We start from the raw sequence: 16,780 nt of genomic DNA, 5'->3' as shown, positions 1-16,780 counted from the left end.
ATGTTCGTTTTTAATACATTTAGAAAGATAGAGTTGTTTATTTTTTGGCAAAAATAATTTGTAGCATGCATAAGATTTTATTCATTATTACAAAACATTCAAGCCAGTATCTTTACTCAAATCTAAGAATGACAGAGGAGCATAAGAAGTTAACTAAGAGCTAATGACCTTACAAAGACACTAAGCCAGGCAAATGGAAACTTCTGAAATGCTTTGTTAACCCCATTCTCTCAATATTCTTTTTGTTGTTATTATCACTAAAATTGTTAATACTCAGTTGAGTCTCACAGTTGAAATTTGGACCTTGATAACTGAACTCCAACATGGTGAAAAGCAGCAGGTCGTTTCATTTGACCTTCTATCACCATCACAAACACCTGTGCACACTGTCCTTCCAGGACATTCTGACATTTGCCGAGTCAGCTGTTTCTCAACAGGGCTGGTGAACATGGACACATCCACAAAAGAGGTTTAGTGAGCTGCACAGATATGGCATGGCAAGAAATCTTCCACCAACAAATTAAAAATGGGCCCTTTTTCTTTATATTTTCTTTTTCTTTTGAGACAGGGACTCGCTCTATCACCCAGGCTGGAGGGGAATGGTATGATCATAGCTCACCTGCAGCCTCAAACTCCTGGGTTCAAGTGATCCTCCTGCCTCAGCCTCCCAAGTAGCTGGAACAACACATGCACACCACCCTGTGTGGCTAGTTTTTAAACATTTTTTTGTAGAGTTGAAGTCTCACCATGTTGCCCAGGCTGGTCTCAAACTCCTGGGCTCAAGAGGTCCTCCTACCTCAGTTCCCTAAGTGTTGGAATTACAAGTATGAGCCATTGCACCCGGCCTACTTTTATTTTTCAATAGCAGTTGGAACAGTTAAGTATCTTTGATGACTAACAAGATGACAGTTGGTGAAGAAAACCTTTTCCTCAGTGGGATAAACAGAAAGATAAGGTTTCAACATCAGAATGTGAAGTCAGTTGGAACAATTAAACTAGGACACATGCAAAAGGCTGGAAGTTTCTTGCCTTTGGTCAAAACACTATGATTATGAAACTAAAGTGGTAAAGATCACAATGTTTCAAAAAGCAGGGAACCAAAATTACAAAGGTATCATTTTTATACTATAATTTCAAAAGTAAGTTCACTTTATCTAAAAGAGGTATTTTTGAGGAATGTGCAAACTACATTTTAAAAAATGAATTGTTTCACTGCTTTATAGTAGTTTTACAGATGCTTTATCTTCACTGCTGATTTATCTTTAACTCACAGTGATTTATAACATTTTTTTGCTGCACGTTTTTCTATACCTCAGCTTTTATGTCAAATAGTTCATTATTTGTAAGTACAAATGCACAAGGTTGGACAGCCACAGATCTTTAAGAAGTCAAGTATTCCCTTGTTATGCTGATAATTATTCCCTAACATTTCTGCTGGTAAGTCTTGACTGTTCCTTATTTCTTTAATGAAGACACACCTTTCCTCAACATAGAGGGACCATCTACAATACTGACACTTTGAAGAAAATAATAAAAAAGAACATGAAGTCCCAGGCACTGGTGGGTACTGAGGTGAGTGGTTTGTGCTGGTCACCTCTGAGGAGCTGACCAGGTTAGTTGTCTATGAGTTAGCTGGCATCTACAGATCCTGTCGTGTGACTGATGCCATCAGATTCTGACCTGAGCCAGTACCGAGAGTGAAGGCAGCGGAGTTTGAAAGCTGTCGTGACTACTTTGGATTCCTTTGCCTTTGAATTCTGCCACCCTTCTTCTCCATCAATATGTTTATTGTCTTTTAGCGATGACTATGAAACCTGGGTTGAAGGGAATATCTACTCTCATCCACAGATGAAGAATATGTCAGAGTTAACTTTCCCACCTCCCTGGAGATGGAGTAATGACACAGCCCACTGCTTCTCCTTGCCCCGAGGCTATGTGTGCCTGTGAGTGGTCTCCTTAGGTAGATCCTCCCATTCCAGAGCCGGCCTCCTGGCTGACCATCCACACGCACTCCCCTCATAGTGTAGGTTTGCCCCCTTGCTGTCTTCCTACAGAACCTTGCCCAGCTGGCCCCACCTTGTGCTCTCCACTTCCACTGCCTGTTATTTTGTGCTGGAGAAATCCAACTATTGTGAACGCTGGACAATGTTCTAAGTTTAAAGTTTCTAGTTCAAAACCAATTCCACAGTCTATTTACTTGTCCCTAAGAGACTCTTGGTGGCCCAGGTTCCTTCCCCTGCTCTTCTGAGGCACTCTCCCTCTGCCCCACCCCTGCCCTATCCCCAGGGCCATCTCTCTCTTGCCAATGTTTTTTGACATTGACTTCGTGGAAAAAAGAGAGGCTATTATGTGGGAACTCATTCACTGTCCCTTTTATTTGTAAACTCCCTTTTTGCCTTTGATTATGCCACACAAATAAATTTATAAAAACATTTTCTGTGATGGGGGAAAGGAGAAGTACTATAACTCTAAATATACAATGCTCAAATCCTGATATATTAAAATGTACAAAAAGGTGCATCTGAAAATAAGGAAATGGAGTATTCCCAACCCTGGTCTGGAGGCTACCCTTCCTTCCAGGCCCCTTGTGCCTCGGGGATACTGCACCATTGGTGAGCTCCCCAGCTCTCAGGGAGGCTGGCCTGTGACCATCCTATCTGAAAGGAGCTGCTCAGCCCCATGTGATCACTTGCTATTTTCTTTTTCTGCTTCACTGTCCTTCGAGGTACTTACCTTCACGATGATATTACATTATCTGTCTCCTCGCTAAAATGTAAGCTCCAAAAGAGCAGGGGCTTGTTTTGTTACTGCCAGGGTCTCAGTCTCCAGATCAGGAGCTAGCAGTTGTACAACATATTTTTTACTGAAGGAACGAACTATTAACTCTCAACCATATTGACGACTGGCTACCTTCTGCTATGCTACTGCTGAACACACAAACAGAAGAACAACAGCAACAAGAAAGAGTCGTTAGGCCCCATCTCCTTCTTTTTCTTCCTGAGACAATCTATGGTAGATGTGTACATATACACCGCCTCTACTCATCCATTTCTATTCTTCCCTCGAACCCCTAGAACCCTGAAGTTCTATTTTGAAGAACTAAAATGCCCCTCAGTCAGAAGTCAGACTGAATGCTTAATCTACTATCTCAAGTCCTCCACCAATTCTTGGTATTAACACCTCCAGTCCATAGATGTGAAAACAACACTCCTTGCAAGATCACAAAGCAGGTATTGAGACTTGGATTTTAACCCAGGTCTGTCTGGCACCAAAGCTGTTCTCTCTCCATTCCAACACACCGAACTTAGAACTAAGTTGTTTAGCAATTTATCTGTTTACATGTCAGTCTCTTTCAGTGACTGGTGAGTGCCACATAATCCATCTCAATGTTGAGAAAAGAAAGATCTTTTTGAACAACCTTTTTCCAATCACAGTGCAACTGTTAGGAGAGAGAGAACATGTCTTTCTTCTAAGAGAAATCTACAGCATGGTCACTGGAGAGGTAGTTAATGAACTCACACATAGCAATGCGCAATGCCCTACAGCACTGTATTATGGCCTTCTTTTAACAGAGCTTCTGGTGACCAAATCAGGCTTACACCAGAATCTGACTTTTCTGAAGCAACAATTACACAATACATTTAATGACACTTTTAAGCAGTGACAAAGTAATTTTTCAATGAGTAAAAATGAAGAAAAAAATGACAAAGGCCTTTTATAATTTTAAAAATAATATACATTTCTTAGATACTTCTTAATCTTACACCACCTTCTTCTAAAACTGATGACACTAAAGAACATTAGGGCTGAAAGAAAAGTCTAAAATGCTAAAAGAATTTCTAAATTCCTTATGTGGCAAGTCTTGTTCCTTTAGTAAACTTGATAATATATCAGTGCTATGGTGTAATGATTTGGATCTGAGGAATTTTCTTTTTGCGGGAGGCTGGGGGAGGAGTTCCTCAGAGAAAACAAGACAAACTGCATTACGTGTATGATACAGAGTAGACGTCTGGCTTTGGTGTTTCTATTTATTATACTGCTGGAATGAATTTGAGCAAGATAATAATCCTTCGGCCTTCCTGGCCATAGTTTCCTCTCTTTAGCAAGAGAGGATTAGATTAGATTAGTGTTTCTGAGAGTAGGGTTTGCAGAACCTCACGGAGGGTTCCAAATACTCTTTTCATACTCATATCAAGATGTCATTTGCCTTGTGTCGACATTTGCACTTGTTGCGCTGATGGGGTAAAACTTCTCTAGCAACTTAGCCAAGTAAGGTAGTGCCCACAAACTGTTCAAGCAGTCATATTCTTCACTGTGGCACTCTCACAGTGGAACAACAAAAAAGCAGTGCAAAATTTTAGTTTTATAAAATTTTGATCCTTGAGTACATGCCTTTTTAATATTCTGTGATGAAATCGTTCACAGTCAGAGTACATGTCTGCTGCATATAGAAATAGGACTGTTGTCCTGAGGACAAGTACTGGATTCAGCCATGAAGCTGACCTGGCTACTTTTTTCATGGAATACCATTTTTACTTGAAAAAATGGCTGACAGACATATGTTGAAATATGTTGAATGAACATATTAAGACTTGGGTATCTGGCAGACATTTTCTCAAAAGTGAATGAATGGAGCTTGGCATTACAAGAAATAACTTCTAACAGTATTTGTTGCCAATGATAAAAGTCATTTTCTTTCAAGTGGCAATTGGAATTCTGGAAAATTTGAATTCACCACCAGCAACTTGAAGTTTCCCAGTAGTTACTTTTCAGGTAAAACTGGTGCTTATGGGCCGGGCACAGTGGCTCACGCCTGTAATCCCAGCACTTTGGGGGGCCGAGGAGAGCAGATCACGAGGTTAGGAGATTGAGACCATCCTGGCTAACACAGTGAAACCCCATCTCTACTAAAAATACAGAAAATTAGCCAAGCGTGGTGACGGGCACTTGTAGTCCCAGCTACTCGGGAGGCTGAGGCAGGAGAATGGCATGAACCCGGGAGGCAGAGCTTGCAGTGAGCCGAGATTGCAGCACTGCACTCCAGCCTGAGCGACAGAGCGAGACTCCGTCTCAAAAACAAACAAACAAACAAACAAACAACAACAACAAAAAACTGGTGCTTACGTTAATGAATGATTTTCAAAATATTGTACAATGAAGTATATGGAAGATTTGCATAACTCACTTAACTAGTGTTTTCTAAATGACCAGTTTAGTTTAATGTTACATGCATGGATAAAAGAATCACTCAAGTATGAGACACAAAATCTAATAGAATACAAAAGTACATGGACAGGGTTTCAAATTTCACAGTACAACTAAACTGAAAGAAGTTTCCACCTGACAAATTTTGGCATAGTATCAAAGAAAAATATCCATGATTATCTGAAAAGCCTACCAAAATATCCCCTTCCTTTCTGACTACTGAAAAGCTGGCTTTTAAAAAAATATGTCAACATATACAACACCACAACTGACTGAATGCAGGACTAGATATGAGACTCAAACTATCTTCAATGAAGCCAGAATTTAAAGATATTTGCAGAAAATGTAAATCAATGCCAGTCTTCTCATTATTATTATTTTTTTGCTTTGGAAAAATATTTAGGTTGGTGCAAAAGTAATTGTGGTTTTTGTCATTAGTTTTATAGTATAGTCAATTTCGTTAAACTAGGTTATTTTTGTTAAGATGTAATGAGCTTACGGTTATTTCAAAACAAATCCATAAATATATTTTTCTTTTTATCATTACTAAATATGGTAAATATTGACAGATACAACCCATACAAGCAAATGCTCTTTGGAGTCCTCAATAATTTTTGAGAGTGTAAAGGGTCCTGAAGCTACAAAGTCTGAGAACAACTGAATTAGATGAAATCTAACTTCCTATGTCTTTTGAGATTCTATAATTGTGTGTGTTGATGAGTGAGTGGGCAGGTTTGTGTGAATGAGAATAGAAAATCAAATCTAGAAATGTTTCACTTTTTGTTGTTAGGTTTTATTCTCTTCACCTTTGTTTCCTTGAGAATATAACATGGCAGATCAATAGGAGAGAGTTTTGATAACGTATTAAAAGGTAATTTATCCTAACACGAATATTAATTATAATTAAAATATCACTAGCTGTCAGCATTAGAATATGAACCAAATAAAATGCTTGACAAAAATCTTATATAATGTTTCAAAAACTTATCTTACTTAAATTTGCATTTATGGAATATGAGATAAGTTATATTCAAATGACATTTATATTTTTCCCCCAATTTTAAGATACTCTTGGTAGTATATAATCTTTTCAAAAAACAGAGCAGTGTTTTTAAAGAATTTTTTTTTTTTTTTTTTTTTGAGACGGAGTTTCGCTTTTGTTGCCCAGGCTGGGGTGCAATGGCACAATCTCAACTCACTGCAACTTCCATCTCCCCGGTTCAAGCAATTCTCCTGCCTCAGCCTCCAGAGTAGCTGGGATTACAGGTGCCTGCCACCCCACCCAGCTAATGTTTTGTATTTTTAGTAGAGATGGGATTTCACTATGTTGGCTAGGATCACCTGATCGCAGGTGATCCGCCCACCTTGGCCTCCCAAAGTGCTGGGATTACAGGCATGAACCACCATGCCCGGCCTGACGTATTTTTTTAAACAAAAAGTATTCAAAGTCATTTAAAATTATTTTATCCAAACAAAAGTAATCATAAGTTGCTCTTCCTAATTAATACAAGTTAGATGCTGGAATTCTATAAATGTTTTTAGGATTTTGGTGCCCATTAATTTAAAGACAAGAACAATATATTTACTCTATTAAAAGCATTACTAGATTTATGAATTTCTATTCCTATTGTTATTAGATTTTTAAAAACAGAAAATGCCTATCCTTTATTTTTGGCTTGCATAACATCCTAAATACCCCTGTCAAACTACTTTGCTTTTATCCCTGCTCAAGCCATCACACTAACCATCTGCATAAATAAAGATGCAAGCATCTGCTATATTGCAAATGGTCTCAGGGGCAGATGTTTCCATCCTTGTGTTCATGTCACTGGGGCTGGATACATTATTTGAACAGATGTACACAATCTGAAAGTGTTGTGTCCCACAGTGAAATGTCTCCAACTGCTTTCTATCAAAAGTACATAAATGCTATTTGCACCTGCATTTATGTTAATGATATAAAGGCAGCAGGGGTTCTGACAAAGTGAGATGTGATGCTATGAAATATATTTACATGGTTAATTGGAATTTCTGAGAGACTTTGCTGCCAAACGGCCACACTGACAATGATACACACCCAAGCAAATTATCTGATTACCAGCCTGCTTTTTAAGCAATAGAAAAACAGCTATTTCGGCCAGCCACAGTGGCTCATGCCTGTAATCCCAGCACTTTGGGAGGCCAAGGCAGGCAGATCACCTGAGGTCAGGAGTTCGAGACCAGCCTGGCTAACACGGTGAAACCCTGTTTCTACTAAAAATACAAAAAATTAGCCAAGTGTGGTGGTGTGTGCCTGTGATCCCAGCTACTTGGGAGGCTGAGGCAGGAGAATCGCTTGAACCAGGGAGGCGGAGGTTGCAGGGAGCCGAGATCACACCATTGCACTCCAGCTTAGGCAACAAGAACCAAACTCCATCTCAAAAAAAAAAAGAAAGAAAGAAAGAAAAGAAAAAAGAAGAAAGAAATACAGCTATTTCAAACAACAAAAATACTCATAATCTAAATTTACTGATATTTTAAACTCTAATATTTTATTTCAACTTCCATATATGGCTGGTCTACTTTATGGTTTTAGGCCACCGAGGTCATTTCCATTTATTCTAAAAGGATATTTCTACAGGCATGTGTGTGTTTTCCATTTGTTCTTCTGTCAACAGTATAACATACTAATAATGCACAGTGGTATTTTGTAGAAGTTATTACATAGGAAAGTTCCAATTTCCAACATTAAGGAGTTAACCAAAACCAGCTTGCAAATGTCAATCTGTACTTGCTCTGCAGCATAAAATGGTACCAAAAGTCCAAGAACAGCATTTACTCCACTTGTTAAGATCAAAATGTTTCCATATGAATATCACATATTTGGAAACATAATATTTTGGTAATACATAGGGAATGATATTTTCCCCCAATAATGAGGTCATAAAGCAATGTTAACCACTAAATGCAAAGCATTGAATTACAGTGGTACTCTTTGCTACTGTGTGTTCAGTGTGAGGGCTGGAGAGTCACAGATCTTGCAATAGTAGTTTTCTTTGTAGCTTTACTGAACTAAGAATTTATGGTCACCTTTGAATAATATGTTACTTTATTAACTTGAAATTTATAATGCACAAAGTCATTTTATCTGAGAAAAACGTCATAAAAATAGCTTTTATTCTGTAAATTATCCTGAGGCTTCTACTGTGCTTTCAAAGTTTTTACAAGGCGTATTCATATACAGTTGATTCTCATTATTTGCAGATTCTGTATTTGTGAATTTGCCTACTTGCTAAAATTTATTTTTAACCCCAAAATCAATACTTGTGGTGCTTTCACGGTCACTCATGGACATGTGTGGAGAAAAAAAAGTTTGAGCCACTTGACACGCAAATTCCCAGGTGAGGCAGAACAAGGTGGTGTCCTGCTTTCTTCTTTCAGCTCTCATACTGTAAACACACATCCTTTTCACATTTCAAAATCTGCCACTTTTTTTTTTTTTTTTTTTGCATTTTTTGTGCTTCTTTTTCTTGGTGATTTTACTGTTTACTTAGGGTCTCCAGCATAGTGCTGGGTGCTGTCTAGTGCTCCTACACACAAGACAACTGTGATGTGCTCTACGGAGAAAACACTTGTATTAGAGAAGCTTTGTTGAGGCATGAGTTATAGTGCTGTGTCTCTGAGTTCAATGTTAAAAAATTAACCCTGTCTATTAAATAAAGTATCTTTTAACAGAAATACACTTATAACAAGGTCATGTATCAGTTGTTGACCAAAATGTTGTGACTAGAGGCTCACAAGAACCTAACCTTGAATATTGCCTAGGAATAAATGGCTCAGTATTTGCTAATTCGGTGTTCCTAACAGCCTTCTAGAATATAAATACTACAAATAATGAGAATCAACCATACCTACTGCATTTGACTGTTACAGGATGAGAATTACTATCTCCATTGGAAAGATGAAGGGACTGAGGTTTACTGATTTGGCCAAGATCACAGAGCCTAAAAAGAAGCACATAACAATGACCAGAGCTCAGCTGTCCAGATCAGTGTTCTTTCACCAGATAGAGAGGAAAGGGGAGATATGGGCAAGGAGGAAAAGAAAAAATAGAGAGCTTAAGAAAATAGCTTTCATACCATGTTCGAAAGAGTGAAACTACGATTAGATAACAAGAATAAAGCACTTTCAGGTTAAATCCCCATAAAAGGAAACCCCTCCTTGGATAGGCAGCCCAGTGTTATTAATTACAACAGCTGCAAGAGAGGAGCTTAGTTTGGTTTTACTTTCCCCCCCTTTGCTTCTTTTGCTCACTGTCTCTTCAAAGACAATAAATACTTGTTAAATGAACATTTGCTTTCATTGGCCTTAGAATTCCATCCACTTTGGTGTTTCATTAAAAAAAAATTACAATGTTTTCACAGCAACAGGTGTGATTGATTTATAAAAACTCTTTGAGAGTTTAAAGCATTTTATACATAATTTAATATGCATTTGAGAGCCTACTACATGCTGGGATGCTTTAAATCCTGCTAAAGATAGAAAATTCATCAAGAACTTTATAAAAGACCTAACTGATACTAAGTCCAAAATAAGTAAGGTCTTTTCCTCAAACTTGAAGAATGATATGAGTATTAACTAGCTCCTCCCTAAGTATGCCTTACTTGAGTTCTAATATCCTTATTCACGAATACCAAAATGTTAGGTCTGTAAGCTCTAAGTATATAGTTTTATGTCTGCAAGACATAGAATACATTTTTAGACAGTATCATAACCATTTTTTATTGAATCAGAAAATCTAGGGGTTTTTTAAAAAGATTCAAATATGAATTCACATGATAGACAGTAATGGCTGTGGTTGTGCAGTCAAATCATGTAAAGATTTGGGAACTTAGTAGTAGCTGTACAGCACATGTCCAGCTAACTGCAGTGGGGGCAAAGGGGGCAGCTAACACAAAGGGGGCCGCCTGTGTGTCTGCCTCAAACCATTTGCTCTCTCCACCCCGACTTCTTACTTTTATGAAATAGAAATGACACTCACAATTTGAAAGCTACCTTTAAATAATACAAATGTTATGACAGAGTTGAGAAAAGTGGTAGAAGAACTGTGTAAGAAAACTTCTCTACCTGCAGAAGACTTGTCTAGGAAATGGCAAACTTAACTGTAAGGCTGACAAGTGACTAAGAATTGAGAGACTCGGCCAGGCACGGTGGCTCAGGCCTGTAATCCCAGCACCTTGGGAGGCTGAGGTGGGCGGATTACGAGGTCAGGAGTTCAAGATCAGTCTGGCCAACATGGTGAAACCCCCTCTCTACTAAAAATACAAAAATTAGCTAGGCGTGGTGGTGCGCTCCTGTAGTCCCAGCTATTCAGGAGGCTGAGGCAGAAGAACCACTTGAACCCGGGAGGCAGAGATTGCAGTGAGCCGAGATTGCAGCACTGCACTCTAGCCTGGGCGACAGAACGAGACTGTCTCAAAAAAAAAAAAAGAGGCCAGGTGCAGTGGCTGACGCCTGTAATCCCAGCACTTTGGGAGGCCGAGGCGGGCAGATCACGAGGTCAGGAGATTGAGACCATCCTGGCTAACATGGTGAAACCCCGTCTCTACTAAAAATACAAAAAATTAGCCGGGGGTGGGGGCGGGCACCTGTAGTCCCAGCTACTCAGGAGGCTGAGGCAGGAGAATGGCACGAACCCGGGAGGCAGAGCTTGCAGTGAGCCGAGATCGCGCCACTGCACTCCAGCCTGGGTGACAGAGCAAGACTCCATCTCAAAAAAAAAAAAAAAAAAAAGGTTGGGTTCGGTGGCTCACGCCTGTAATCCCAGCACTTTGGGAGGCCGAGGCGGGCGGATCACGAGGTCAGGAGATCGAGACCATCCTGGTTAACACAGTGAAACCCCGTCTCTACTAAAAATACAAAAAATTAGCCAGGCGCAGTGGCGGGCGCCTGTGGTCCCAGCTACTCGGGGGGGCTGAGGCAGGAGAATGGCGTGAACCCAGGAGGCGGAGCTTGCAGTGAGCCGAGATTGCGCCACTGCACTCCGGGCTGGGTGAAAGAGCGAGACCCCGTCTCAAAAAAAAAAAAAGAATTGAGAGACTCCAGTAAAACAGACTCTCATTTGACTTAAATGAAGATTCCTTCCTGACCAATGAACAATGTGACTTGCATTAACCAACTGTGTAGGAACTTAAACTTCATTCTGACTATCCAAGGTACAAACTTCAATGGTCAATTGGCATAATCACAGTGAACTACTTCTTAGCACATAAGACACATACATTGTCCCTGTCAGAGAATCATTTGGTGATACTGCTTACCTGTGTGAGTTTTCTTACATGGCAAGTAAATAAATTCACTTGCATTTTTAATCAGTGTGGTGACTTTGTCTTTCTTTCACCAAATCTAAACAGTTGGCCTTATTATGTTGTTTTCATGCCTCTTTTTTGAAAAACACAGTTTAGTTCATCATTTGAAAATATCAGACAAAAAAAGGAGGTTATGGAAAACTAAATCCTATCCCTAAATCCTGAAAGAATGACATAGAAAATTGTAACAAAATAAGTCTCATGAACTTCTCAAAATTCTATAAATTATATTCTCACACAGAAAGGAATAACAATGACACTAGGTTATAATAGAAAAATCTATAATATAGTATAACTTATTGTTAGAGTGATAGTACAATGTTAAATCTCTTTATCTGAAATTAGGTAACATTTAAATAGAAGAAACCAGAATTTCAAATTTGTTTTCTCCGTTAATAATGCTGCCAGTTCTTCCCAGCTTTAAACCCCCTGGCATTTCCACTTGCTTGACTGGTACATATATGTTAATATCCTAAACAAATGTCATGTCTTCCATTGTGTTTCCTGACCAGCCTCAAAATCTCTGGCTTAACCAACTGTCCTTTCATTCTGATTTTCAAAATATGTCATACTCACTTCTAGTACAGCATTAGTCATGCTTTATTCTAATTAAGGACATGCATATATGCTGTTCCAACAGGATTTTAGAGCCTAAAAGCTCAGGCTCTGTATGATTTACCTTTGGATTCTTCATAGCATCTGATAGTTCCTCGTATGAATTACCTTGGTGATCATTAAACTTGCTTCTACCATATGAACTTTGTTTGGGGACAGTATGTTAGTACAGCATATTTTCCTTAATTTAAGGCTTACAACTCTGTTGGTAATGTCTTATCTGAATTTTATACAGAAATGCATATAATATGTGTGTATGTGTTTATAAGTTGGAAATTCAATGGTATCATAATTTATAGCTAGCCATCAATGGTTTGTTAAATAAATCAATCTGCATTTAATTAATAAATAGCATGTGCCCAGCAAACTTCTCATGTCAAATTATGTACGTGCAATTAAACAAATATATATGTAACATATTACATATATATGTGTGTGTGTGTGTGTGTGTATATATATATATATATATTTAGAGACAAGGTCTTGTTCTGTTGCCCAGGCTGGAGTGCCATGGCATGATCATAGCTCACTGCAGCCTCAAACTCCTAGGCTCAAGCAATTCTCCTAGCTCAGCCTTCCAAGTAGCTGGGACTACAGGCATGAGCCATCACGCCCAGCTAATTTGGAAATTTTTTTGTAGAGACGGAGTCTTGCTACGTTGCCCAGGCTGGTCTCAAACTCCTGGCCTCAAGTTATCCTCCCACCTCAGCCTCCCAAAGTGCTGGGATTACAGGTGGGAGCTGCTGTACCTGGCCATAAATGATATTTGATCATAAACAGAATCATAATTAATACATCCGATGCTTTTGTTAAAAAATATTAATATTAATCTAAGATACACAGATAGCATTTGAATGAATGAATGAGTAAATTAATGAATAACTGGGCAATTCTTAGGACTTACACATACTCATATATATTATTTTTCCTTATTGATGTAATTTTCCATAATTTAAGTTATAATTTCTGCTCACTTTGGTTTAAAATGGCTTTAAGCATTCATATGTGTAATTAAGCATAGTATGTTTGATGAGAGAAAGAGGAGATGATCAAAAATTATTAGAAATATTCTTTATAAATTATAAATTCTTATAGAAATATTCTTTATAAATATATATTCTCTATAATTTATATAAATATTCTTTATAAATTTTATGATAGATCTGAGTTCAAATCTTGGATCAGTCACTTACTGGTTGGTGGTCTTGGCAAAAAGTACCTAATCTTGAACTTGTAAAATAAGGTTTACGTCTAACTTATTGCGAAGATTAAATAAAGGATGTAAAGTTGTAGGTAGAATGATTATCACAATGGAGGCACATGATAGAGGTTTTTTTAAGCTATTATATATCCTCTGTCAAATTCCAGGATTGGGCTTAAGCATCTTTAGTCCCAGAAAAGACTGGTGAGGAGGTTTACTTCAGCTCTGGGTAGGGCCAAGGGGTCTTACTTTCTGGTCAATGGAGGAATCCAAGCTTATGTGATAGCCCAGAGAGGAAGGCATCAGAACAAAACAAACTGTGATGAGAAGCAAAGCAGCCAACAGGTGTGAGTGCTTTCTCCCTCTGTATCAGCCAGAGCCAAGTACCTCGTTGCTTAGTTACTCACATAGACTCACCTTTCTAGAGCCTGAAAGGAACACCTAGTCATTCTCGATTTTTAAATGAGAAAACTGAGGCTCAGGGGCAACATAACTTTGCCTGGGGTTCCACAGCTGGTTGGAGGCAGGTATGGAATGGAGTCCAGCTTTCCTGATACTCGTTCCATTATTTTTTCTCCTAAGCCTCTCCTTGCTTGCTTGGATAAAAGAAGGTAATACCAGCTAGGACACTGAATTTCAAACCCTTGATCAGCTACCTAGTGGTGCACAAATCTTCCAGAGCATATGTACCAGAGAACACTCAAGGAAAACACATGCTCTTTATTTCTAGTTGGGGTTTTCCCATCTCCTTTCTTGCCTTAGTGTTCCCGGCTGGATTTTGTGTGAGTCTCAAGGACTCTCACTCTCTCTTCAGATCAACTCCCGGATAAGAATCAAACCAAGGGGTCTGCTTCCTGCTTACTCCCCCATGGGTCCCCTTGGAGCATGTTTGGCCTTCCAAGGCCATTAGGCATCCCAAGCAAGAGGCGGCCTCATGGCCATCTCACTGACCAGTCTCAAAGATGAGGAGGTCCCAGATATTAATAATAGCCATTAAGAATGGTAGTTTTATCATCATATACGTGCCTACTATGCAAACAACAATATGCTAGGTGATTTACATATGCTATTTCCTTTAGTCTCCACATATCCTATAGAGTGGAACTTATTATCTTCATTTTATAGATTTACAGATGTAGAAGCTGATGTCAAGTGATACACCTAGGGTTTTACAGTTAAGTGGTAGGACTGAGTTTCAAATCCAGATTCCATGCGCTTAAGAGTTATGATACTACATTTCTCATTGATAGAGAGATCAAAGAGTGTTTGCTCTATTTAAGGGTCCTTCATAACAAATTCCCTTCTTTCACTAAAAGCTACATGTTCCACTAAGGCAGCCTAATTTTGCCTCATTAAAGATACGCCTTTTTTCTCACACATGTCAGAACTTCTCTTCCGTGTGGAAGAGACTAGATGGGGCAGGGAAAGACTGGTATTTCTCCCTGGGGTTAGAGTGTACCCTTTATGGTGAGGGTAATTTAATTACTCTTGATTAAGAAAGGACTCTACCTCTACCTGGAGGTCCAGGTTCTTCTGGAAAGGTCCAGAAGTGCCTGTTAAAAAATCATTATTTTATTTTTTATACATTGTGTAGAGTAAAATAGTTTTTCTATTTCTTTTTAAATGGATTATCAGGGGAAACAGGTCAAAGAAATGTATACACAAATTCTGTAGCCTCTAAGTGTACGTCTACAGATGTGTGTATGAATATATATGCATATATTCTTCTACTCACTAAAATACTTGTGTTATTTTGCTTCAATAAAGCCAATACTTTTTAATTTTATTGATATCTGTTAGTGCCAGTTAACTGCCAGTGAATAAGCAGGGCTCTGTGAGTTTTGGGTGGAATGAGATGGCCGGGCTCTCAAGGCACTATAGCCTAGAAAAGGAGACAGGTACTTAAAACTCAGGAATCCATATACACTCAAATTATTTACCAAAAGAAATGAGTTTTCATATATAATTATAATTTTTGTTTTTAATTCTAGGAAATAAGTTACCTTATGATTAGAGGCCAATGACATTCAATGTATCAAATTAAAACTGTAACAGACACATCACCATTTTCCTCAACAGTTTATCTTACCTTCATCTTTTGGTGGTACTGATAAAGAATTCTGCATTATGATGTACTGGACTTGAATAGTATCTTTCCTAAAAATAAGCAAGCACAAATAAGTATTAGAAAGTAATGGAGAGAGCATGTTAATGCATACTAAATATATAAATTCTAAGCTGTTTTTTAAAGTTTGTTTTATAACTACATGAGTAATAAGAAATGGATTGAGCTCTTAAGAATTGATGTTTTTATTTTCTTCTCATTTTTCTACAAATAGGATTTTATTGAATGTACTAGAATGGGCTTGGGAAACAGATGCAATGACACATCAGGGGCCTTACTCACATTTCTGCTTTCACGGGGTCATGTGTAAGTAGGCAAAGTTAGGATTCTCTGAAAATGTACTCTCTGATAATTGCTTCATATATTTTAAGAAGAAATAACTAAAATGCTTAACAGTATAAAAGTAATATAATTGCAATACAATCATTTGATGAAATATAACTCAGTCATTAAAATGCAACTGTGAAGATTATGTAGCAACATAAAAAATGTTAATGATGCGATGCACTGGATGAACATGGATGAACATGCTAAATGACAGACACCAGCATTACAAATATACAAAAAATAAAGGCACAGGAAAACACATGGAAGAAAATATGTCAATATATAAATTTACAGTGTGTTTGGTGATGGAATTACAGGTGTTCTCCCCCATTCCCCACATTTTAGCTATTTTCCAAATTGCTCTATTTAAGGGTCCTTCATAACAAATTCCGTTCTTTCACTAAAAGCTACATGTTCCACTAAGGCAGCCTAATTTTGCCTCATTAAAGATACGCCTTTTTTCTCACACATGTCAGAACTTCTCTTCCGTGTGGAAGAGACTAGATGGGGCAGGGAAAGACTGGTATTTCTCCCTGGGGTTAGAGTGTACCCTTTATGGTGAGGGTAATTTAATTACTCTTGATTAAGAAAGGACTCTTAATGTAGTGTTCCATATTAATAAAATATCTGAATAAGACAATTCGAATCTTTGAAAAATAGAAGTAAATGTTTTTATAAGTTCTTAAACAAAAAAGTGTTTTTAGGTATGACACCAAGTACAGAGCCCATTAAGGTAAAGACGGATGAATATTTCTATTTAAAATTTTAAATATTTTTAAAGTAAGAAAACTGGACAAAATTAAAAGGCATGATTCCTACTTCTAGCCAAGATGGAGTAACAGAGACCAGATTCATGCTTCTGCCTGAAACAACCAAAACACAGACAGAATATATGAAACAATGTTTTCAAAACACTGAACATCAGTGATAGATGCAGGAGGCAGAGAAATTCTAGGGAGA

General features: G+C 38.1%; 1 protein-coding gene across 7 annotated transcripts in view; it reads right to left on the bottom strand.

Moving 5' to 3' along the window:
• Positions 1-16,780, bottom strand: part of ZNF438 (zinc finger protein 438) — a 186,756-nt gene that overhangs the window by 17,026 nt on the left and 152,950 nt on the right. For all 7 annotated transcript variants that reach the window (XM_030798442.1, XM_030798445.1, XM_030798443.1 and 4 more), the window contains one exon: positions 15,458-15,525. In XM_030798442.1, coding sequence (XP_030654302.1) covers positions 15,458-15,463 — 6 coding nt within the window. In that variant the 5' untranslated portion in view covers positions 15,464-15,525. The remainder of the gene's footprint in view (positions 1-15,457; positions 15,526-16,780) is intronic.

Source organism: Nomascus leucogenys, chromosome 18 (assembly GCF_006542625.1).
Source record: "Nomascus leucogenys isolate Asia chromosome 18, Asia_NLE_v1, whole genome shotgun sequence".
Taxonomy (NCBI): domain Eukaryota; kingdom Metazoa; phylum Chordata; class Mammalia; order Primates; family Hylobatidae; genus Nomascus; species Nomascus leucogenys.
Note: the sequence above shows the minus strand (reverse complement) of the source record. Positions and strands in the feature narration are given on the sequence as shown.